Genomic DNA, 22,721 nt, shown 5'->3' with positions numbered 1-22,721 from the left:
TTCCCGCTGCCTTCCGGCCCCGCGCGGGGAAGCTGAGGCCGCGCTCCCACCTCCCCTCGGCGCAGCTTCGCACCTCCCGCCGCGTCACCCGTCGCTGCTCCCGCTCCTCAACGGCCGCGGGGTTTGGGCCTACCTAGCGGTCGGGCCACCTCCGCTCTCTCCGCCGTGACGAATCGGCGCCCGGCTGGCAAATTACCCAAATTCGGGGAGTTTTGAGAAACGTATGGGGCCTGAAAAAATCCTTGATTGTACTAAGCACCACCGCGTCCCCACTAGAAGACTTATTTTTCTTAAGAGAGTCGGTTGGAGCCTTGAAAGGAATTAAGAAGAGTGTTGAAAGTGCGAGCGCGGAAGCTCCGGACGCGAGGGGCGGGGCGTGCGCGGGACAAAGGGAAGCGAGGCCGGAGCTGCGGGCGTTTTTTCTGCCCGCGGGTGAGTGTTTCCGACTGGGCTCGACTGGGTCGGGAGGGTGGCGAGGCGTGGGGTCCCGGCTTGGCCCGACCCCGAGTCCCCGGGGGTTGCTGGGGTTCAGGCTTGGCCGCGGCGCCGGAGCCGGGGGCCAGTTGCGGCCTCTCTGAGGCCTAGCGGAGCGAGGGTGGCATCTGGGGCTCCTACGGGGCGGCCAGATGTGCCCCTTCCACTAACCCCGCGGAATTGGTCAGAGCACCTCTGCATACTCCTCTTGAGTAGAGTCGCTGGGAAAGTGCATCCTTCACACAAACCTAAAGGAAACGATCTCAGAGGAAGCCCTTGGGGCAAGGCAAGCCCGTGGTCCCTCACCCCCGGAAAGGTGGTTTCCCCTCGGTTCAGGCAGCGACCTGAGCACTCGTGGTGTGGCTTAGAGTGAAGAGCGAAAGCTCGGAAACAGTTTGACCTGGGTTTGAAACCCAACTCTGGCACTTCCTGGCTGTGTGTCTTTAGACAAGTTACTTACCCTCGCCGAGACTCCCTTTTTTCTCTGTAAAATGGGAATAGCAGTACACATCTCGTTGGTAGTTGTGACTGTTAAACCAGATGGTGTGAGTAGTAAGCCTGTCCCGTATAAGGTAGTCAACAGATACTTTAGGATTTTATGCCAGGCACCGGGCATGCATCCGGTGGTGGACAAATGCACAAGGTCGCTCTTGGAATTTATAGTATAGCAGAGGAGATCAGTAATTTTAAAGTATTAGCAATAAAGTGTGACATATCAGGGAGCTCGTGACAGTTATTGTCAGGGCTGCCCCCAGCAAGGCCTAGTGGATGTTGACAGCCTACCTGAACTTGAGCAGGAAGGAAATCTGCACCAGACTCTGGTTTCTTGCCTGTTCCTTAAGGAGAGAGGGAGAGACCCAGGTTGGGCCATTGAGAAAATAAACGATTTCGTTCTGCACCAGGCCTCTTATTCATAATGCTCCAGGAATTCCCTTAAAATGCAAAACAGAAGCAAAAAACATCATGTTTGTTTCGCATAATGTTGGATGAAAGGACTCCAGTAGTCATAAAAGTTATTTGCCTTATTTCTAAAAATGAATGTTTGTCTCTTTATACACGCAGTGTGTGATGTATATTGAGGTAAGGAACAAGCTCACCTGTGTATGGTCATGTGGTGAGCTAGTAATACTAGGACAAAAGTTAGTAAGAATTGAGCTAGAAAAAAAGAAGAGCTAGGTACAGGGACTACAATCATAAATTAAATGGTCCCTGTTTCTAAGCAGCACACTATATACCCACATTAACAGGTATAATACGATAGCATAGATCTGTGTAAATTGGATAGGAGTACAGATGAGGAAGGAATTAATTCCGCACAGGTCATTTGTCAAGAAAGCTCCATTGAGGAGATATATTTTGAAATGGGCTGAGAAGGGTAATAAGAGTTTTTCAGGTAGACTCTCAAAATTTATTCCCAGCAGTTATAAAGCTGTTTACCACTATAAGAGAATGTAAAGTTCATTGTCACACCAGTTACCTTTTGCACTGCCTCCAGGAATAAAATGGTGCTCCATTTTAGTAGAAGTTGTTATCCTAAAAGGAAGGCAGAGCTGCGGCTGACCAGGGAGCTGTCAGTATCTGGCAGGCCTTGTTGAGGTAGGCCCTGACAATACATTACATTCTATTGTCACTGTATTTTTATCAGTCTGATTAAATGTTTACATGGCATCAGCAAAACGTTTTCCATGCAAGAGGTGGCTCAGTATCAAAAACAAAAAAACTTGCAAGTACATGTCTAATTTTACTTTTTAATATCCCCAGTAATTTGTTTTAGTCATTTAATTCTGATCAACCAAATGACCTAAAGAACTAGTAAAATATTAAAAAGGCTGGATTACTAGAAGACAATGTAATTTTACTAAGAAATACCAATTAAATTACCCTATTCTTTAGGAAAACATTCTCTTATGCTTGCTGAGTTTTGATTATTTTTCTTTATTTTTCTTTTTTTTATTTTAGTGTCTCAGATTCATTCTTAAGGAACTGAGAACTTAATCTTCCAAAATGTCAAGTAAGTTTCATTTTTTATATTTATCAATCTATATTAATAAGAGACTAATGCCCTAGCAAATGGGAATTCCAAAATACTCTCATTTTTTTTTTCTTCAAAACAGGACCATTGGTAGTTTTGTTGCATAGTATTATATCTCAGTTGTTTACAAGAAGTTATTTATTTTCTTTCAAACAGAAAGACCATCTTATGCCCCACCTCCCACCCCAGCTCCTGCAACAGTAAGTTTTAATTTTCTTGTTAATGTAATAGCCAAGTCTGGCCTTGATACAAAAACCCAGATGTCTTCCAGTGACAGTCACTCAGTCATCACAGCAACAGGATGAAAAATTCAGCTAAAAAAAACAGCACTTCCTACTAAATAAAATAACTCTGCATCTTACCTTGAACCAACCCCAACATTTAAAGAAACATACTACTGAAATGCCAACCTCCTATGCTCAGTTCTTTTTTTAATTGGGAATAAGTGACAAGTTTAACATTTCTTTCTTGTTAATCTCTATTAAGAGTCTTGAAAGTTAATATGAAATGAATGCTCGTTCTGGCATTTATTATTTTTAAGCCTGACCTTCAACTGGTTACATTTTTCTGTCCTTGTCTGTATATAATTTTCATGTTAAATCAAACAATAAAGCTTCCAGTTCTATAATAGCTTATTGTAAATCTTTATTTTCAAGCTGTTCAAGTAAGGATTTCATTATCTATGGGTCAGATCCTGCCGTTTCACTTTACTCCATAAGTAATGCTTTATTGGACTGAGAATTGATATGTTTCAAAGTGCCTAAATGATAGTCGTGAACTAATTTTTTTCACCCAGCAAGCTCTGGCCCAGCTTGGTCAGCATGTAAAATAATTGTCCAGTCCACAAAACAGTTCTAACAGTAACCATTCAGGCCTTGTTGAAATGGACTTCTTGTTGTTTTTTTATTTAAAAACAAAAACAAAACACTTAACATTGACCATATCCTACAAAAGAAGTTCTTTAAAGCTGTTAGCCCTCCTTCCATCCTCCCTACCCCTAAATTTCTGGCTAGTTTACTAATTAGGTCCTTGTGTAATTTTGTTTTCTCCACTAGATAAACTAGTTTTATTTACTAACCCTCAGATGTATGTTTTAGTTATGTTTATCAACAATTTATTTTTCCATAGTAAGATGCTTTTAAAAAAGAGATACTGTATCACATCTTCTCAGCTCAATTTATATAACATACAGTTTCTAAAGTTACTTCTGGTAGATCTTAAAGTCCTGTGTTTGGTTTGTTTCTTTTCTTAAATCAAAGAACATTTCTTATGACCATCTCCTTGGCACTCTGCTAATGGCTATACAGGTGGAGTTGAACAATTGAGATTCCTGACCTCAAAGAGCTAACCATGTACTTCATTTTTGGAAACGGTATAATTGTAATATTTCAGTTTCGATTTTTTTTTAGTTCCCTTATTTTCTTACATTACTGCCTCATAATGTTGAATAGTGATTATCATTGCTTATGCAACTTTGAAGGTGTCTTTTTGACGCAAATACTGCCTCTGACAGCATATAATATCTTGAAAACAGACTTGATTTTTTGAGATAATAAAAATAGCTCAGAAACTAACCCTATGACTTCTTAAATGTAGAAAGGGATATTTTTACCTTTCTTTAGTCATACTTCTGTACCATTATAATTTCACATTTACACATAAACTACGGAAGACTAGGGGTTAGGACATCCAACAGAATGGATATTAAATGAGTTATCCTCCTTTCTTTTTTTTCCATTTCTTCTGCCACCACCATCACCAGCTCCACCCACCACTACCACCCAAATGTACCACTCCAAGTAATATAAACTTCTTTTGTGCCTTTGATACTTCATCTGTGTTTTGCCTACTTATGTATGCTTGATTTGCGTCTTCTATAACTACATAGACTAGAAATTGATCAGTAGTTTTCTTCTAAAGAATATCAAATGTATTATCTGCTTGACTGTCTTTCTTTTGGGCACTAAGGATATGTGCAGTGGCATGTTTTAGAAAATTGTGTTTATAATAGCTACAGTTTAGTTGGGATGTGTTAAGTTCATTATACAATTCAGCATTGGTATTGTCAATTGCATGTTAAAATGAAATTACTGTCACTTGTTTTGATTGAGGTTCATTAGGTAAAATACCTTACTTTTGGTCTCTCTTTGCTACGTCCTTTTTATGCATCATACCTTGATTCTCATGAACATTGGATGTCATTTTATTAATCACGAAGGGCACTGCTATATAAGAGCCCATTTGTGATCACATCAACACATAATTTACAAAAGCCAAGAATTCTGTTGCTCCAACGAGCAGTTGTGGTTTGAAAGAGCTAGGGCTGTCAGGAAACTAGATGAGAAAAGAAAGTTCAAGTCTGTCTACTAGAAGAGTAGTTCACATTAAAACTAAATGCAGAAATTGTTTATGATTGACCTGTGGAAGATGGATCAAAGAAGAGATGGAAGAGAAAGCCTATAAAAGAATGGGTTAAAAAGATCAGACAGTACCCTCAGAATGAAATCCATGCATTTCTTACAAGTCTTTGTTTTGAAATCATGTATGTGACATCCATTGACTCCCACATATGTTCTTTTCTATTGACAACTTCTGACTTCCTGATTTGAATCTCTTCTCATTTCTCACACTATATAAAATGATTTAAAGCTGTCTTTGAAAGTGATTCATTTCTTGTTTTTGGTAGATAATACATTGGCGGCATTCACATAACTGTCAAATAAATCATGTTTTGTTTTGCATGTAAAGTGTTCTCAGACTCTAGCTTATCACATTTCAAGCTTTCCTATCTCAGACATATATCGCTAAGTTGTTATTTCATACTATTGACCATAAAGTAACCCTGAATGTTTGAGACACTTCAGTGCATTGCTTATCCCGAAAAACAAGCACACATATTCACACTCACACGAACACCACTGGCCCCTGCAAAGAGACAGAAAGAGAGGAAAAAAAAAAAAAAAACACAGACTGGTTTTCACTGAAAGAAAAAGAACAGTTACAACACATCATTGCTTGTTTAAAATCAGGTTGCTTTTGCATGCCATATGCAGATCATTTTTCATTTCTGTGTTTTCCTCGTTTGAGCTCATTTCTCATTCGTGTTTTTGTCTCATTTGTTTCCATCAGCAAATGCCCAGCACACCAGGGTTTGTGGGATACAATCCATACAGTCATCTCGCCTACAACAACTACAGGCTGGGAGGGAACCCGGGCACCAACAGCCGGGTCACGGTAGGAGAATCAACTATTACAGCATCCAGCAAACAACTGGAATTGACCAGAAATGCCTTCAGAGTTAGGTCCTTTGAATCATCAGCACAGCCATTTTTAAAAAAAAAATTTAACCTGGCTTTTAGACTATTTTAAATATTCATTGTACAATCTTACACTGAAAAATGAAAAAATAGTGAGATCTGGATATGTATATAGAAGAAAAGAATTTATTCTGTTTGGTGGTTGGTAGAGATAAAGCCTTGGGCACTTAATGCTAATACTATATGTAGACAAACCTAGAATTTCCTATGGTTAAGATGCCCTTTTTGAGATGAAGAGTATCTTTCATTTAAGGTAATTGGCATTAGGCTCAAGACCTTAGTTTCTTAATAAAGGCTGGGTTTACAGGCCTAGCTGCCCTACCAGTTTGAACTGCTGCACATAATTATTTGTCTTTTGGATTTAACAGTTGACCTGAGATTCATTTCTCTCTAAAAAGATTTTAATGTCACTTCAACGAATTGCAGAACAAAAGTTGAATGAAATTAATTTGAATTATCAGACTATAGATATCTACAGCTAGAAGTATGTTTATAATCCATAGGATAAAGGATATAATTTCTGAAACTTAGGATGTTTCACTTAAATTATCAGCCTAAGATACCAAAATTGGATGATGTAATTCAGACTTTCTATTTTATTTTATTTATTTATTTGTATTTATTTATTTATTTAAAGAAAGAATTGGAGAATTCTATTCAAGCCAAATTTGAGGATTATAAACTGGGAAGAACATGTCAGAAAGCTCTGAGAATTGTTCCTCCCGTTGGAAGGCTTTTTATTTTACAGTCATCTTAAAGTCCATTTAAGGAAGTTTAGGTACCAAAGAAACAACTGTAAAAATGTTTTACCAAAAATAAATAATAAATCCAAAAGCCAAATACCTACATACACTGGAATGTGGTATTGGTGAGAATTTATACAACCCAGAATGGCTGTAAACTTTTTAATACCTGGTTTTTGTTTGCTGTATTCATAAGTAATTCAATTATTGTGACTTCCAAAAAGCCCTCTCACCCTGTAGTCAGGCTAGAGCAGAAAGCTTGTACCTATCAAACTGTTTGTCTATCTTGGTAAGCATATTGCTTAGCTTGATAGGTTTCGTTTGTCTAAATTTTTCATTGTTTCTGCATAATTTGTACCTCATAAGCATATCAAGTTTTATGTGCCATGCATATTTCATGGTATCTGAAAAGAATTCTGACAAAGTGTGTGTATGTATGCATTTCACAATGCATACAGTTTTTATGTGCATCGGTACTTGTTTTTCCCTGGCCTGAATGTGTTTCACAAGTGTAACGGGTCACAAAGTTATCAAATGGTAAAGAATATTTTAATTTAAACGAGGAGTAGAATCGATTTTGGACCATTCATGTTAATACAGAAAATTATTCATGGGCAGTAAACAAAAGAATGATTACATTTTAATAGCTCTATACAGTCAGCTCTTGATTATCTATGTTAATGGAAAAGAAATGGTGGTAACTGTAATATTAGAATCATTTGTATTTCAGTTTCTGTAAGCATTTTGTTCTTAATTTGGATGTATCTGTGGGATTCTTTGTTAACAAAGTGAGATCATTCAATGGAGACTTACTAGGAATAGGAAAGTGCAGTTGCTGTCTCGGGGCCTCAGCAAGTTATCTGTTTCTCCCCATTCTTTCTTTCAGGTGTTAGAACCCAGTATTTGGGGGTAGGCACTAGCTTCAGGGTAGATTAGTATAGGAGGGCTGTTGAGCATGGAAACATTAATCTTCTGGTTCTTTATGGTTGTTTTCTTTGTATTATTTGTTCTCTCAACACCAGAATGAAGTGTAATCAAAGTGCTTTATAGACTTAACTTGAAGAGCCTAGAAAATGTGGAGGCTTTTAGCCTGTGCTAATCCCAGCCCCTTCAACTTCTAGTGACCTCTCAGGTCATTGAATCATTCTCTATGAAAATTAGTTATGCCTAAAGTTTTATACTACTATATATGTATAATTTAAGCTCTGTTAGGACTCAGTAGATCTGATTTTGACCTTTATAAAAGTGTTACTTTAAGATGACCTCACTTATGTGTTTTTTTGGGGGGTGGGGGGCTCCTCTTTGGTATTACTGCCTGCAAATCGCCTTAAGTCATCGATTTGAAGGAATGATTCGGTGGCACCCTGTGAATAGCTTCTTGTAGCGTCCACAGAACATCGGGTTTTCCCAATGACTCCAGTACACTCGAATGGTTTTCAGACAATAAACATTTTATATATAGCATGTTGAAACCTTTTGGTTTCAACATATGGTAGCTATGAGATGGAATTCACTTCTGGTCAGTTCTTCATCAGATGATGATTAACATTCTCAAGTACAGGTGTGAAGACAGATCAAGACCAAATGTTAAAAGTAGCTCATTTCTGTGCTTTAATGGAAATTCCATCCCAGAAGAAAACCTTAGATAAGATCCTACCAGAGAAACAGCTGAAAAATGGGAAGAAACAACAAAAATCTCTGAGTAGCCAGAATTTCACAAAATCATGGGCTTTATTCATAGGAGGATCTTACTCTATTGTAAGCACAGTTTTAACAAGCATAATTAGTTTTCTCCAAACTCATTGCCAGTTGGAAAGAGGGACAGTTGCTGCTAGAGGTAGGTTTCCTGATAGCAGCAAGGAAAGAAACCACTAAAAAAGGAGTCATGCCCTCCAAAAGCATAACCACCAGGCCATTTAATAAAGGGGCCAGCAGGTTTCATACCTCAAACTAGAAGATATAGCAAAGCAGTGATTATAATTGTGTTCAGTGCAGACTGCTTCTTTTTTCTTTTTTAAAGAATAATGTTTGAGAAATTGTAGAAAGATATCTGTTTGAGATGGTTAATAAATTAGGGGTGTTTAGTGATATAAACCTTTAATATCCTGAAAACCAGCTAGAATTTAACTATGTTGTTATTGTTTTGGGTTTGGTTTTGTTTTCCTTGTATTTGTAAATTGGTCAGTGTAATGAAAATACCACCTCAACATGTTCCTTTGGGAGAAAAGAAGAGAAATAAGCAAATTCATTGTTATAAAATACAGTTCTTTGAAAAATATCGAAGAGCAAATATTACTGTAATTTGTTTTTAAAGTGTTTTAATTTCACATATTAAAGCATAAACATTTTAGAATTCTTTACCTCTTTTTTAAAAAATTGTTAACAGAGGTCTACCAACTTCAATTATTGGCACAATTCCAACTTTATTTGTAACCCACTTCATGGAATTCTGAAGGTTTGTGTTGGATATAAATTGGAAGTGCTTTCTAATAACTTTATGAAGAATCAGACTTTTATGTGTTACTTGCTCTGAATTCATGACATAGGGTTAGCTTTGTAGAAATCCCCCCCTCCCCCAGAGAACTCCTACAGCCCTGAGACAGATCTCCTAGTGGCTGTTCATACCACCACTGTTGACAGTTTCCATCCCCCATGGCTCACTTCACCCCGTTGCCCACTGCTGGCTAAAAACAGAGTCTATCTACATGAGCATCAGCATGAGGTGTGCTAAGAATACGTGGGAGGAGTGGAAAGAAGGGAAATACTGCTTCAGAGGAGAAATACGTTCTGATAAGTTCATGTGTGAAGAAGCAGAGAGGAAGCAGAGTTAATGGACAAGTATGGAGGGAGGGAGGGAGACGCTCCTCACAGGAAGAAGAAGTATTGTTGGAAAGTGGTGGAAGCAGGTACCAACACACTATTCCCGGAGCCCTTGCATGAAAAATAAGGTTGATTGGGGTCTCAGCCCAGATTGGAGGGGTTTCCCTCCGGTTTTACCACAACAGCAACATCAGGGCAAGGAAACAAAATGGCACCTTAGTTTTCTTGCAAGAATTTGCTGATTCCTGTCTTTTGGTCACTAGAGTGAAGCCAGCTCTTCTTCCCCCGAGCCTGGGAAGGAGGATCAGTATCAGGAGTCTCCCAGAAATTTGGGAGAAACAAATGTGATTCAGCCATGATTTGATTCTGGGTCCTTGACCAAATGCAGCCATGCGTGTAGAGATGAGAGTAGGTTCAGCAGCAGCGCTCGCTCGTTGGAGATGTGTGGGGTGCCCACTGGGAGCTATCTGATATCTTGCCTAGATTTGGCTTTTAGAAAGAGCTGATCTCTCCTCTTTCTTTCCCTTTTTTCTGTCTCTCACCCACTTTCTTCGTTACCTTTTTAAAACTATTTTTCAGTCTCCTCGCCTCCTTTTCTTCTGTTTTCCTTTCCCTTTCTTTCTGTGTCTTCCCCACAAAACCAGCATTTTTTAAAAATTAAATGGAGTTTCTTGATATAAGGTCTCAAAAGTAACTTAATCAGGCCCTGTTTCTGCCATTTCTCTGTTCCTGGTAAACTTGTTCACTCCTCCACTGTGATTAGGAATAAAAAAAGGCATGACTTCAGTTCACACTTCCTGATCTCCTTTATAAAACAAGACACTAGATATGGGCATAGAACCTTCAGAAAAGTAAAATCTCTAGTCATAATAAAGGAGCTAAGAAGGGTTTTTCCGTTTTCCATTTTTGAACCTAGGAAATAGGGTTTGCGGTGGTGGCGGTTGTTCATGTGGAGGTGTGTTCCTGAAATGGTGCAAATAGTAAGTAGTCCCCTGTAGGCAGTATGAGGTGTGGTAAGTGCTGAACGGGTTCAGCTTCCGGTGAGGTAATCAAGTGTTGACTGTATGTGTAATGGTAAATTAAGTAAAATAAAAGGGTGCCAGGTAATGTCCTAAACGTGGGACATCTGATATATAACCATATATTTTCGATGTATGAATTATTGTATAATATTTTATTTGTTCTTACAGCCAGGTTGTCAAAGCAGTGGCAATAAACTGCTAAGTAACGTATTAAAAAATTATGTGCCTAAAGTCATTTTCTCTATTTTCTTCTGATGTGAACATTTCTGAATTTGCAGTGATAGCTATTTTCAGTGGAGAAAATATAAGAATCTTGTATCCATGGACGAGTAGAAGAAAGGCGCATTAGCATTTTTTAAGGGACTCTCTTTTCAGTTTGCTGGTGAACTTCTTGCAGTTGAGTAATGAATGTATCTAACTCTTTCCTAGGCATCCTCTGGTATTACGATTCCAAAACCCCCAAAGCCACCAGATAAGCCGCTGATGCCCTACATGCGGTACAGCAGAAAGGTAGGTGCTCAGGGGCCAGAAGGGAGTGAGGACTGCCGTCCTTGCTCTTGGCTTTATGTCAGGTTTCAGATTGGCTTAGCCAGCTTTTTTGTGCATAGTCAGAGGAAAAGATACAGAATTGCAGTTTTTAAAGAAATTAGTTCTAAATTCCAGAACTAAAATCCAACAAGAACATGATTAAATAAACAGTTAAAATACTTAAAGCAAAGTTATGTAGCCAGTGTTACTTATGTAGTCTTTTGGAGAATATTTAATGACATAAAAAAAATGTTTAGTGAAAAAAGGAATGCAAGACTACATGTACTAGTATCTTATTTTTGTAAAAATAATAGCAAATACATGCTAGTTTGAATTTAAAAAAAGCCTAGAAGACAATGGTTATCTCTAAACAATAAGCTTATGGTAATTTTTATTTTCTTCATACTTCCTTGAATTTTTCCTCTTTTTTTTTTTGGTGATGAACCTCCATTACTCTTTTTTTGTTTTTTTTTTAACATCTTTATTGGAGTATAATTGCTTTACAGTGTTGTGTTAGTTTCTGCTGTATAACAAAGTGAATCAGCTATACGCATACATATATCCCCATATCCCCTCCCTCTTGCATCTCCCTCCCCCCCTCCCTATCCCACCCCTCTAGGTGGTCACAAAGCATCAAGCTGATCTCCCTGTGCTATGCTGCTGCTGCTTCCCACTAGCTATCTGTTTTACATTTGGTAGTGTATATATTCAGTGCTACTCTCTCACTTCATCCCAGCTTACCCTTACCCTTCCCCGTTCCTCAAGTCCATTCTCTATGTGTGCGTCTTTATTCCTCCCCTGCCCCTAGGTTCACGAGAACCTTTTTTTTTAAGATTCCATATATATGTGCTAGCATATGGTATTTGTTTTTCTCTTTCTGACTTACATCACTCTGTATGACAGACTCTAGGTCCATCCACCTCACTACAAATAATTCGTTTCTTTTTATGGCTGAGTAATATTCCATTGTATATATGTGCCACATCTTCTTTATCCATTCATCTGTCGATGGGCACTTAAGTTGCTTCCATGTCCTGGCTGTTGTAAATAGTGCTGCAATGAACATTGTGGTACATGACTCTTTGAATTATGGTTTTCTCAGGGTATATGCCCAGTAGAGGGATTGCTGGGTCATATGGTATGAACCTCCGTTACTCTTAAAATAGCAAGTATAACTGATATCTTTATTAAAGACGAGCATTTATTGATTTTCACCACTATTTAGAAATTTTAAAATTTTTGGTCAGAATTATTATACATATATTTGACAATATGGTGTATTGTATTATGCAGAGTAACCGCATTCCTTCTAAACTCTCGTGAATTTTTAGAAAGACATAAGACTATGTTATTGAGTTAGCTCATCATAAGTGTCTGCAGTGATTGGAGATATCCGAGATCTGCCTTAAAGTAACCTGACAGAGGACTCGATAATTACTGCAGTGGGCTGAAGAGAACACGGGGATTTGACACTATTGCCTCTGCCTTTGTTGATGATTGAAGGTTTCTATATTAAAAAGTATTCTTAAAGGTCTTTATTTTTAGGCATCAATACTGAAATCTCAACTGTTTGTCCTTTTCAAGGTCTGGGACCAAGTAAAGGCTTCCAACCCTGACCTAAAGTTGTGGGAGATTGGCAAGATTATTGGTGGCATGTGGCGAGATCTCACTGATGAAGAAAAACAAGAATATTTAAACGAATACGAAGCAGAAAAGGTAGAATGGGACTGTAGGGATGGGTACAATAGAAAATTCATGAACACTTGCCTTATCATTTATAAAAGAAATATAAGATCTAATCAGACAACTGAGTCATTGTCTGCCTGGGTCAAGTCACTTAATTTCTCTAAGACTTCAGATCCCTTGTCTGTAAAAAGGGAGATCGTTATCATGTCTTTTGATATTCAAATGAGGTAATATAAGTATTCATTGTAACCTGCAAAATGTCAATTCTAAAACTGAAAACATTTGACTTTCAGATAGAGTACAATGAATCTATGAAGGCCTATCATAATTCCCCCGCGTACCTTGCTTACATAAATGCAAAAAGTCGTGCAGAAGCTGCTTTAGAGGAAGAAAGTCGACAGAGACAGTCTCGCATGGAGAAAGGAGAACCTTACATGAGCATTCAGCCTGCTGAAGATCCAGATGGTAAAAAAAAAAAAGTGGGGCTTTGTTTATGCTTTCTCTGAGAATTAAAATATGAGAAATCTCAAGTTTTATTTCCTATTCTAAATGGAAACAAAGCATAATTTAAGTGCCATTTCAATATTTGGAATAATTATTTTGATTAATATTTGTATGTGAACTTCCCAAAGATAAAGAAACACCCTTTTTAGTGTAGAAGATAGCAAAAACTACCTGTCGTTTATCAAAACCTTTGTACTCAGAATGCATGGAGGGTTTTTTAGTTACAATCAGAATTTTACCTCAACTGCTTTTGAAAAGTTAAATGCCTTCAAGTTATATTCTATTTTCTTATTGGTTCCCTAAATTGGCTGAGTTAAAGGCTCTTAAGGGAGAAAGTTAATGAGTGGGAAGAGGCATTATGAACTTTCTTTTCTAGTTAATTCAGAAATCCAGCTAGAATTTATAAATACAACTCATGATGACACTTAGGAGGGTGCGCACCTACAAACTTTATACACACGCACGCCACCGCACACAGAGCAGAGCTTCCTAGTTGGCATTCCACGAAGAGTTTGCAGGTATGCTTTTGTGCCTCTGGTTGGTTCTCTGTAGCCATGCAGGGTCTGAAGCTGCAAGGAGCTTCAGAGCTAGCCACCTCCAGCTGTGAGTATACTCATCCACATAGCAAGCATGCGATACAGATATTTCCTTCGTGTACTGCTGTGATGTGGTAAAGGTTGGAAGCTCCAGCTGCAAGCAACAAAAGCATCTAGAAAATAATTTAAGATCCCATTTTAAAGAAGTAGTAGTAACAAAGAAAAGGCTTGTAAGACCTTGAAGAAGAGACCTTTAATAAAGGAAGCAATAATACCACCTAAAGACATGAATAAACTGATATACTTAAAAGGAGAGAAAAACAAAAATGAGTTTTTAAAAGAAAGGACTGGGATATTGACAAATATTCTCATAAATACAAAATATAATAATAAATATAGAAAACAGAATAGGGAATAGAAACAATATAGCATGTTAAGCAGAATCATCAGTGCTAAAGAGACAGTAGTGTAAGCAAACTTTAGTTGCTCAAATTGGATAATTAGTGCAAGAAAATATACAGAACTAAAAAAAATAGAAGACCCAGTCTACAAATAATTGGAAGGATGGGGGTCAGTAATAATCGGAAACAAAGGCTAGCAACAAAGAAGACGTAAGTAGAAGTCAGTTGAAGTTTTCACAGGTGGAAGGTAACAGCAGGAACACTGAGAAGGACTGAAAGAGCTTCACTTAGGAACAGTCTTCAAAGAGAGTCCTTTTCTCTGTTTCTCAGACTTCTGCCCATTATGTTTTTTAAGTTTAAAATAGGATATTAGAGTTGCTAATAAGAAAAGATGGTAATAGTTAAGATACCAGGATAAGAATGACTTTAGACCTTGGACCTTATCCCTCAGAACTGAGTAGAAAGAGGAAGACTTGGGAGGTGGAAATGTACATAAAACCAAGAGAAAGGTAGCACATCCACGAGTACAACAGCTGCTCACTTTAACAAAGAAGACCTACAAGGCCTACAAAACATACGTAGTTATCCACACAAGACAGTGAAGTCTTTTTTAACTGACATTTTAGAAAGAGAATATTCATGAGATAAAGTAAATACCTGGTGAATTAGAAAATATAAACCTACCCCCCCCCTCCAAAAAAGAAAAAAAGTCAGACAACTAAGTGCAAAGAAAGACAGGCCCAGATTTTTAAGACTTTATTTCCCCTACCAGTACAGTGGTCAACACTGGGGACATATACATGAAAGAAGAAAAAGAAAGGTAACCTAGATGGATAACCTAGCACAAATGTATATAGTCTTAAGTGTGAATATGAAAAACTCTCCCTTAAGAAGTGAAAAGAGGACTTCCCTGGTGGCACAGTGGTTGAGAGTCTGCCTGCTAATGCAGGGGACACGGGTTCGAGCCCTGGTCTGGGAGGATCCCACATGCCACGGAGCGGCTGGGCCCGTGAGCCACAGCTACTGAGCCTGCGCGTCTGGAGCCTGTGCTCCGCAACAAGAGAGGCCGCAATAGTGAGAGGCCCGCACACCATGATGAAGAGTGGCCCCTGCTTGCCACAACTAGAGAAAGCCCTCGCACAGAAACGAAGACCCGGCACAGCAAAAATAAATAAATAAATAAACTCCTACCCCCAACATCTTCTTTAAAAAAAAAAGAGGTAAAAAGGTCACAGTTTTTTTTATTCCAGTAATTTTAATTTCAGAAGTGTATATCCTAAAGAAATTACTTGAAACAAAAAGCAATTTGCACAACAGTTCGTAGCGGTGGTGTTTCTGGTAATAAGAGTTTTAGGAACTACTTAAGCACCCAAATTAAGGGACGTGCTAAACTGACATAGCACAATTTGACCCTTTGTAGCAGTTCCCTAAACTGGTCCCCCACCTCTGACGGCACACTAAGATGGTTAGGTGGTTCAGAGAGGAACTTTTGTTTTAATGTGTATTGCTTAAGAGGAAGCTCTTTTTTTTTTTTAAGTTGATTTAAATAAAACTATTAAGTAAATAATAGCACAGGTTGTTAGCAGATACGTCAAAAACTGGTAGTGATAGAGCAAAGGTAATAGCTGTTAAGAATAAGCTTGTAAACCGGATCCATACTATATGTATATGCACTTGAGTGGATGAAAACAGCATGTAATATACCTTCATACACTGACAACAAATGTATGTGTGTGTAAATTGATAAAAATTAAAAGTGAAACTTAGAATTAAACGTTTTTAAGGCTTTAGTGGTATTTTAATCTTATAAAATATATATGCCCATCTGGGAAACTGAATATTGCTAGAGATAATGTTTTCTCTGCAGTGGGCATTTTCCTTACCTTAAAGTGCTACAGTGACAAAGAAACCACCCAGTTCCTGTGTATCATCAGTTGTAAAAGCCTTAAATTACTACCCCAGAAGTGAGACATTTGGCAAAATCTGTTTTGCTGTCAGTGCAGCCTTCACGTTGATTTCCAGGCCAGAGACACATGGTTGTATTTCATTTGCGTTTCAGCCACATCTTCCCAGATGCACATCATAACTTAAAGATTTATTTTAGATTTTCTTAGACCAGTGAGGGCCGTGGCTCCTTGGCAACTAAGTGTGAACGCTGTTGCGCTCTCCTGATGATGGTAGTTGGTGACCTAATTTCCAGATCCTTTTGTTTATTCCAGATTATGATGATGGCTTTTCAATGAAGCACACAGCTACCGCCCGTTTCCAGAGAAATCACCGCCTCATCAGTGAAATCCTTAGTGAGAGTGTGGTGCCAGACGTTCGGTCTGTTGTCACAACAGCTAGAATGCAGGTCCTCAAACGACAGGTCCAGTCCTTAATGGTTCATCAGGTAGAGTCACAAAGCATTTTATTATGCCCCAGGTGCCAGGTGACCTGATCCTATACCATGCATCAGTGTGCCTGTTGCATATTTATGTTCAGTCTGACCTGTTCCTGATTCAGGGAAGAGGCTGGAGGGAGTAGACCTTTCCCAGAGATTTAATAAGTTTGTCATTAAACCTGTAACGTAGAGCCTTTTGACAGAAAGCATACCCATTAAGAATTTTGAGACATCCTGTCAGCTCTTACTGATGTACTAAATATTTCTTTTCCAAAAAATCGCTGAGGCCTGAAACAGTATTCTCCAACATATACTTATTAATCAGTCATTCCCTCTATGCTGCATTTTACATTTTAAAAATCTTAGCTAGATACATTATGTAATAAATAAATTAAAAATTCAAAACATTTATCATACTATGAGAACGTGTGGACCATTAAAAAAAATGAGACAATTTCTGTGTTTGACGTTTGCTTTAGAGAAAATAATTCAGTAGTAACAAAACCTGACCTTATGTTTTACAGCGAAAACTAGAAGCTGAACTTCTTCAAATAGAGGAGCGACACCAAGAAAAGAAGAGGAAATTCCTGGAAAGCACAGATTCATTTAACAATGAACTTAAAAGGGTATAAATTTAATGTGTTAACTATACTTTTTTCACTGTGTCTGTTACTTTTTTTTTTCCTCTTTCTTTTTTCCAAAATAGTGATTTCATGGAACGTTGTTCACTTTGAAACAGGGTTAACTTTGCTATAACTGGCAAGGTCTTTGCTTTATGAAATAATTTCCATTTTCTGGTAGAGTTGCAATAGGTTTGAAATATCATATAGTACACACATATGTACTAGGCCTTAGACCCTAGAACCCTCTGAGGTTTTAATTTAAACTCTCATGCAGTTGTGAATTATTTTCATTTCATTGCAGTTTATTCATCAAATGTCTCCATTAGCTGTAGTTTACAGTTTGCACTTTGTATGAAAACAAGTAAATCTAGTGTTTGGCCGCCTGAAATACAAAATGGAAGCTTTGAGTATAATCCAGAACTTTCAGCATTGTCTCACCAGCTGTGCTGTAATACTTGATGTTATGTGGCGTGCTAGGGCAACTTTCCTGTAGACCCAAGAGCTTCAGAGAGGACGTGGAACCATGTTTTTCTCTGCCATATATATGTATATAGTTCTTAGCCAAGAAAACCCACTTTCAAAACAATTTCTCTGGTTCAGAGATTGTAAGAAAAGAACATTACTAAGAGAGTTTTTTGGGTTCTGTTTTCTGACTGCTAGTTGTGTGGTTTGAAAGTAGAAGTGGATATGGAAAAAATTGCAGCTGAAATTGCACAGGCCGAGGAACAGGCTCGCAAAAGGCAGGAGGAAAGGGAGAAAGAGGCAGCAGAGCAAGCTGAGCGCAGCCAGAGCAGTATTGTTCCTGAGGAGGAGCCAGCAGCTAATAAGATGGAAGAAAAGAAAGAAGACGAGAGCATTCCGATGGAGACAGGTAACCTTTCAGTTGATACGGAAGTAAATGTCGAGGGTTTTTACAGCTGTCTTTAGTTCTGCTTTTCCTTTCTCAGTGCTTTTCAGAAGTCACTCTGTTGATCTTGCCTCTTGAATTATTCTCCATATACTACCCATTTCTTTCAAAATCTTAATCTCTTATAGTAGAGTCCACTAAAAATGTCGGTATTGGTACAAAACAGCAGTGGTGTGTTGTCTTTAGTCTTGCTGTGTGAGGTCTTGGTTGTTTGCCCAGATTGAGTCATGTCATTTCCTGGGAATATAAAGTATAATGGTTTAATGGTTAAGGATGCTGGCCCGGGAGTCAGACAGATCTGGGTCTAACACTGCTTCACCATTAGCTAGCGCTGTGACTTCGGGTAAGTTATTTAATATCAGTTTCCTCATTTGCAAGTATTCTAGCACCTGCCTCTGAGAGTGAGTTCCCAAGGATAAATGTACATAAAATCATCATTACTGCACTTGACATGATATTGGCACTCAGTATTTTAACGTTTATTGCTAAAATTGTTTAAACAAGATGTGGTCATTGCTCTTAAGATCAGTGTCGTCTCTGGTGTCCTAGAACGGAGTTAGGCAAATAAAACCTACAGGGCAAATCCTGCCTGCCACCTGCTTTTGTAAATAAAGTTTTGTTGGAACCATTTATTTACGTATTGTCTGTGGCTGCTTTGGGGCTACAACAGTATAGTTGAGTAGTTGCAACTGAGACTGCCTGGCCCACAAAACCTGAAATATTTACTATCTAGCCTTTGTAGAAAGCATTTGTTGACCCCATCCTGGAACAATTCATACTTCTGTTCTACTGATTTTCCTGATTAAAAGCATTCCTCAAGGCAAACAATAACACAGCTTACATGAAGTACTGATTAAATCGATTATTGCTTGAAATTTTGAGATCACTCTACTTTCTGGCACTGTTTTGACCCTGCGCAGTGCACTGTGTAATAAACAGAACTGAGCTGAAAGTATGGGAAACACAAATCAAACGCTCCCTGGACCATCAAGTGAGAGGGACCATAGTCATACTTGGTGCTCAACCGACAACTTCTGATTTGACATCTGGAAAACATTAAGTAGAATATAGTATCTTTACCAGATATTTCTACAGAATGATTCAGCAGATTAACATTTCAGATAGTCAGATTTTAAGTTTTATTATCTGAACCTTTCTCTGTTTTGTGTGAACATGTTTTTTATCTTAACAGATTTGGAGCGTGAACACATTTTGTGGTTAAAACAAGAGCTTGAGAATTAGAGCATGGTTCTTTGGCTCATTTTGCAGCTAGAATACTCAGCCTTGCCTCTGTTTTGTCATCTATGAATAGAGCATGCCTAGGTCTTTACTCAGATTTCATCCTTCTAGCTGAAGAAAAAGAACTGAAGAAGATTGTTCTGAAGACTATTAGAGCAATAACAGAAAACAGCCCAGCGTGACTTGTAACAAAGTACTTTAAATATCAGCCTTATACCATTTCCATACCTGCTTTCTCACTCATTAAATCCAAGCGCTTCACAAGAGCACTGTCCAATAGAAATGAAATATAAGTCACTGTGTAATTATAAATTTTCTACTACTGACATTTTTTTAATGAAATCTTTTTTTTTTTTTTTTTTTTTTTGCGGTACGCGGGCCTCTCACTGTTGTGGCCTCTCCCGTTGTGGAGCACAGGCTCCGGACGCGCAGGCCCAGTGGCCATGGCTCACGGGCCCAGCCACTCCACGGCACGTGGGATCTTCCCGGACTGGGGCACGAACCTGTGTCCCCTGCATCGGCAGGCGGACTCTCAACCACTGCGCCACCAGGGAAGCCCAATGAAATCTTTTAAGTGAAATTAATTTTAATAAGTCTTCAAAATCCGGTGTGTATTTTTAGACTTAGAGCACATCAAAATTTGGAAGCTAAATTTTCAGCAGAAATACTTGATCTGTATTTAGATTTCAAAATTTACAGTTAAAAAGTAGATTGTTTCCAAATCCCAAATTGTTCTAAACATGCTAAAAGTTCTTTCCTCGGTCACACTTGCTCATATCAAGTGCTTAGTAGCCATAGGTGGTGAGTGGCTGCCTTATCATCGGATGCTGCAGCTCTGGACTGTCAGCATAATTAGAAGAGGGAATTTCTGTATTGGAACTAACAGTGACAAATGTGTGATTACAGAGGAGACACACCTTGAAGAAACGACGGAAAGCCAACAGAATGGTGAAGAAGGCACGTCTACTCCTGAGGACAAGGAGAGCGGGCAGGAGGGGGTGGACAGTCTGGCAGAGGAAGGGACCAGTGATAGTAACACTGGCTCAGAGAGCAACAGTGCAACTGTGGAGGAAGCACCAACAGACCCCGTACCAGAAGACGGGAAAAAAGAATAAATGTTGCCTTGTTTTATGTGTTCTAAATACTTTTTTAAATGAAAAAAATGTTTTTCGAGTTTTAATGGTGTTATGTGGTTTGTGTATTAATTTTTTTCTTGTCCATATCATACCACCAAAGGCTTTTGGACCATTTAGCATCATGAGCTGAATGGCACAGTCACCTTTCTTAAGCGGGAAGAAGATGATTCTTTTCTTTGGATCTTGTTTCTAGCCCTCAACTGTTGAAAGCCTCAGAATTTAAATTAATTGAGAAAATGCCCACCTCTTTTAGAGAAGTATCCTTTGATGCTGCAGAATCTACTCTTAAAATGCCTTCCTACAGCTCACTTGGGTGCTTCCCAAAGCCATAGCTTTAAACCTTCCCAGTGCCCATCAACAGCTTCCTGAAGGGCCCCTTTCCTGTTTGCTTCCACAGAGAGTAGCTTCTTGAAAACATAGTTGTGTGAGTTCACTTACCCTTTTTTTATTTTGAATCAATGTCAGATACCAAGAGTTGTGTTAAGGTGTTTTGTGTACCTACAGCCAACACTTGGATTGTATTGATCCAGAAATAGTCTTCATAGTTACTGGCTTATGAAATAGTCATTAAAGTGAACATGACACATATACATTTATCTATACTGCCTTTTGTTATAATTAATATTGGATATGTTCTGGTGAATTCATCCCTATTGTACGGCGGGGGAAAATTACTTTTTTACCAAGTTTTCCAAAGACAGAATAGATCACAAAGCTGAAGGAATTGAATATTCTTGCAATGGAGGAAGTAACTTCAAAATGATTAGCCCATTCTAGAAGAAAAACAGCTGGGAATTAAGTTCATCCACTGGAAATTGTTTTACAATAATCAAAACATTTAAAACCTCAAGGCTCAGGATCCCATAGATAAGAGCCTACCTTTTTGATAAACTCTTAGTAAAGTCTTAGAGACCAGAAGCAAGATAGTTTGTGACACATATGCATTCCAAAAACTAGAATAGATTTTTACTGAATAGTGGTATAACTGGTGGTATATGTTTCTTAAAGGTCCAAATGTAATAAAAAAAAATGGAAAAAAGAGTCTCAGTGTTTTTAATGCACTAAATATGTTTATGCAACACAAGCTTGTAACTTCATTATTGTAATGTACTGACAGTAGGGAGTGGCCTCTCACAACTGTTATGAATTTGCCTCTTGAGATAAGGCCCCGTCTCACCCAACTATGTGAACTGCTGTAAGTAGTAAGTTCATATGTACAAGACACTTGTGAAAATTAGTTTCCTCATATTATAGTCATGTCACATACAGTCTTTGATTCCAAAAGTAAAGTGATAAGTTTCTACATACACATATGAGAAACTTTTTGTACATTGAAAAAAAATCTATGGCCAAGTGAATAAAGGTAAGCCCTGTGCTTACATGTAGATAACTTCTCTATATGGACAAAACTTAATTTATAGTGAATTCACTGCTACTGAGCTCACGGCACGCAGTGACTGTGACTCCACTCTGTTGGGCCTCCTGAGAGAGGAGGAAAGGAGACAAAATTGGGCGGAAACACCCCTTGATACCCGTTTTTCTTAAAAACACATGGAATGTTTCTTTCTGAATCAAAAACTAATTTATCAGTTCCGGGTGTAGGGCGTCATAGGGCTAAGAACTTCAGCCAGCTCATCCCCAACAAACTGGATATCCTTTTCAGTAACTTGTCAAAACTGGATAGAGCAGTTGTTAATATGGGTGGAAAACAGTACCAGATCAAGATGTCACATTATTACCCTGGTACTGAAGTCTCTTAAGAGGATGGAAGTGGTTCTTTTGCTGAGCTGGAGATGGCACAGGGAAAACAAGGATATCTAGACCAAGCCTGCCCGTACGATGCTACAGCAACGGATCGAAACTTAAGATGGGATTTGGCAGCCTTTAACTCAGGGTGGGAAAAGTGAATTAAAATACCTTCTTGTCAGAGTGATAACAGAAACCACCAATGTTTGAGTTGTTCCCTAGTTTCTTTGAGAATGTGGCATATAGTCAAGGTCTTTGTTTTCCATATCCCCTGTAGGCATTGGGCGTGTCACTTAAACTCTCTGAGCCTGTTTCAACCGTAAAATAGATTGAACTACTTTCAGTCCCCTTACTTCTCCACATAGCCGTGATTTTTAATGCATTTGTTTTGAGTATGAATGCGTAAAGTTTGAGGGCTTACATTTTTATTAATTTTTAACAACAAACGGAAGAGAGGGGAATCCCCGACAGTCCCCCAGTTTTCTTACAGAATTTTCAAGTGTCATATCTTTCCCCATTTGTCAACAAGCATGTCTTTTATGTGGCTCGCCTACAGTACATAAAAATTTTGTATTTGTAAAGCAGAGCTTTCGGGAAAAGTCAGAGCAAGCTCATTTTAACATG

General features: G+C 38.5%; 1 protein-coding gene across 3 annotated transcripts; it reads left to right on the top strand.

Annotated features, from left to right (window-relative positions):
- The first annotated feature begins 15 nt into the window (after nucleotides 1–15).
- On the top strand, nucleotides 16–21,376 carry SMARCE1 (SWI/SNF related, matrix associated, actin dependent regulator of chromatin, subfamily e, member 1). 3 transcript variants are annotated; one of them, XM_060133552.1, is made up of 11 exons: nucleotides 25–432; nucleotides 2,434–2,485; nucleotides 2,663–2,706; nucleotides 5,636–5,740; nucleotides 10,838–10,918; nucleotides 12,521–12,652; nucleotides 12,916–13,087; nucleotides 16,283–16,455; nucleotides 16,971–17,072; nucleotides 17,730–17,940; nucleotides 20,122–20,395. In XM_060133552.1, the coding sequence occupies exons 2-11, from the start codon at nucleotides 2,479–2,481 to the stop codon at nucleotides 20,328–20,330; spliced, it is 1,236 nt and encodes a 411-aa protein (XP_059989535.1). In that variant the 5' UTR covers nucleotides 25–432; nucleotides 2,434–2,478; the 3' UTR covers nucleotides 20,331–20,395. The 3 variants fall into 3 exon arrangements, with proteins under 3 accessions (XP_059989536.1, XP_059989535.1, XP_059989537.1); XM_060133553.1 differs by lacking the exon at nucleotides 17,730–17,940 and having other exon boundaries at nucleotides 16–432; nucleotides 20,122–21,376; XM_060133554.1 differs by lacking the exons at nucleotides 25–432; nucleotides 2,434–2,485; nucleotides 2,663–2,706 and adding an exon at nucleotides 10,303–10,366 and having other exon boundaries at nucleotides 5,661–5,740.
- The last annotated feature ends 1,345 nt before the right edge of the window (nucleotides 21,377–22,721 follow it).

The sequence above is a fragment of the Lagenorhynchus albirostris genome, chromosome 20 (assembly GCF_949774975.1).
Source record: "Lagenorhynchus albirostris chromosome 20, mLagAlb1.1, whole genome shotgun sequence".
Classification (NCBI taxonomy): domain Eukaryota; kingdom Metazoa; phylum Chordata; class Mammalia; order Artiodactyla; family Delphinidae; genus Lagenorhynchus; species Lagenorhynchus albirostris.
Note: the sequence above shows the minus strand (reverse complement) of the source record. Positions and strands in the feature narration are given on the sequence as shown.

Excerpts from the sequence above, each read along its gene's own strand:
- SMARCE1 (XM_060133552.1), top strand. Across the intron at positions 2,707-5,635 it reads CCACCCCAGCTCCTGCAACA|CAAATGCCCAGCACACCAGG; the intron begins GTAAGTTTTAAT and ends TGTTTCCATCAG. Across the intron at positions 17,941-20,121 it reads GAGCATTCCGATGGAGACAG|AGGAGACACACCTTGAAGAA; the intron begins GTAACCTTTCAG and ends GTGTGATTACAG.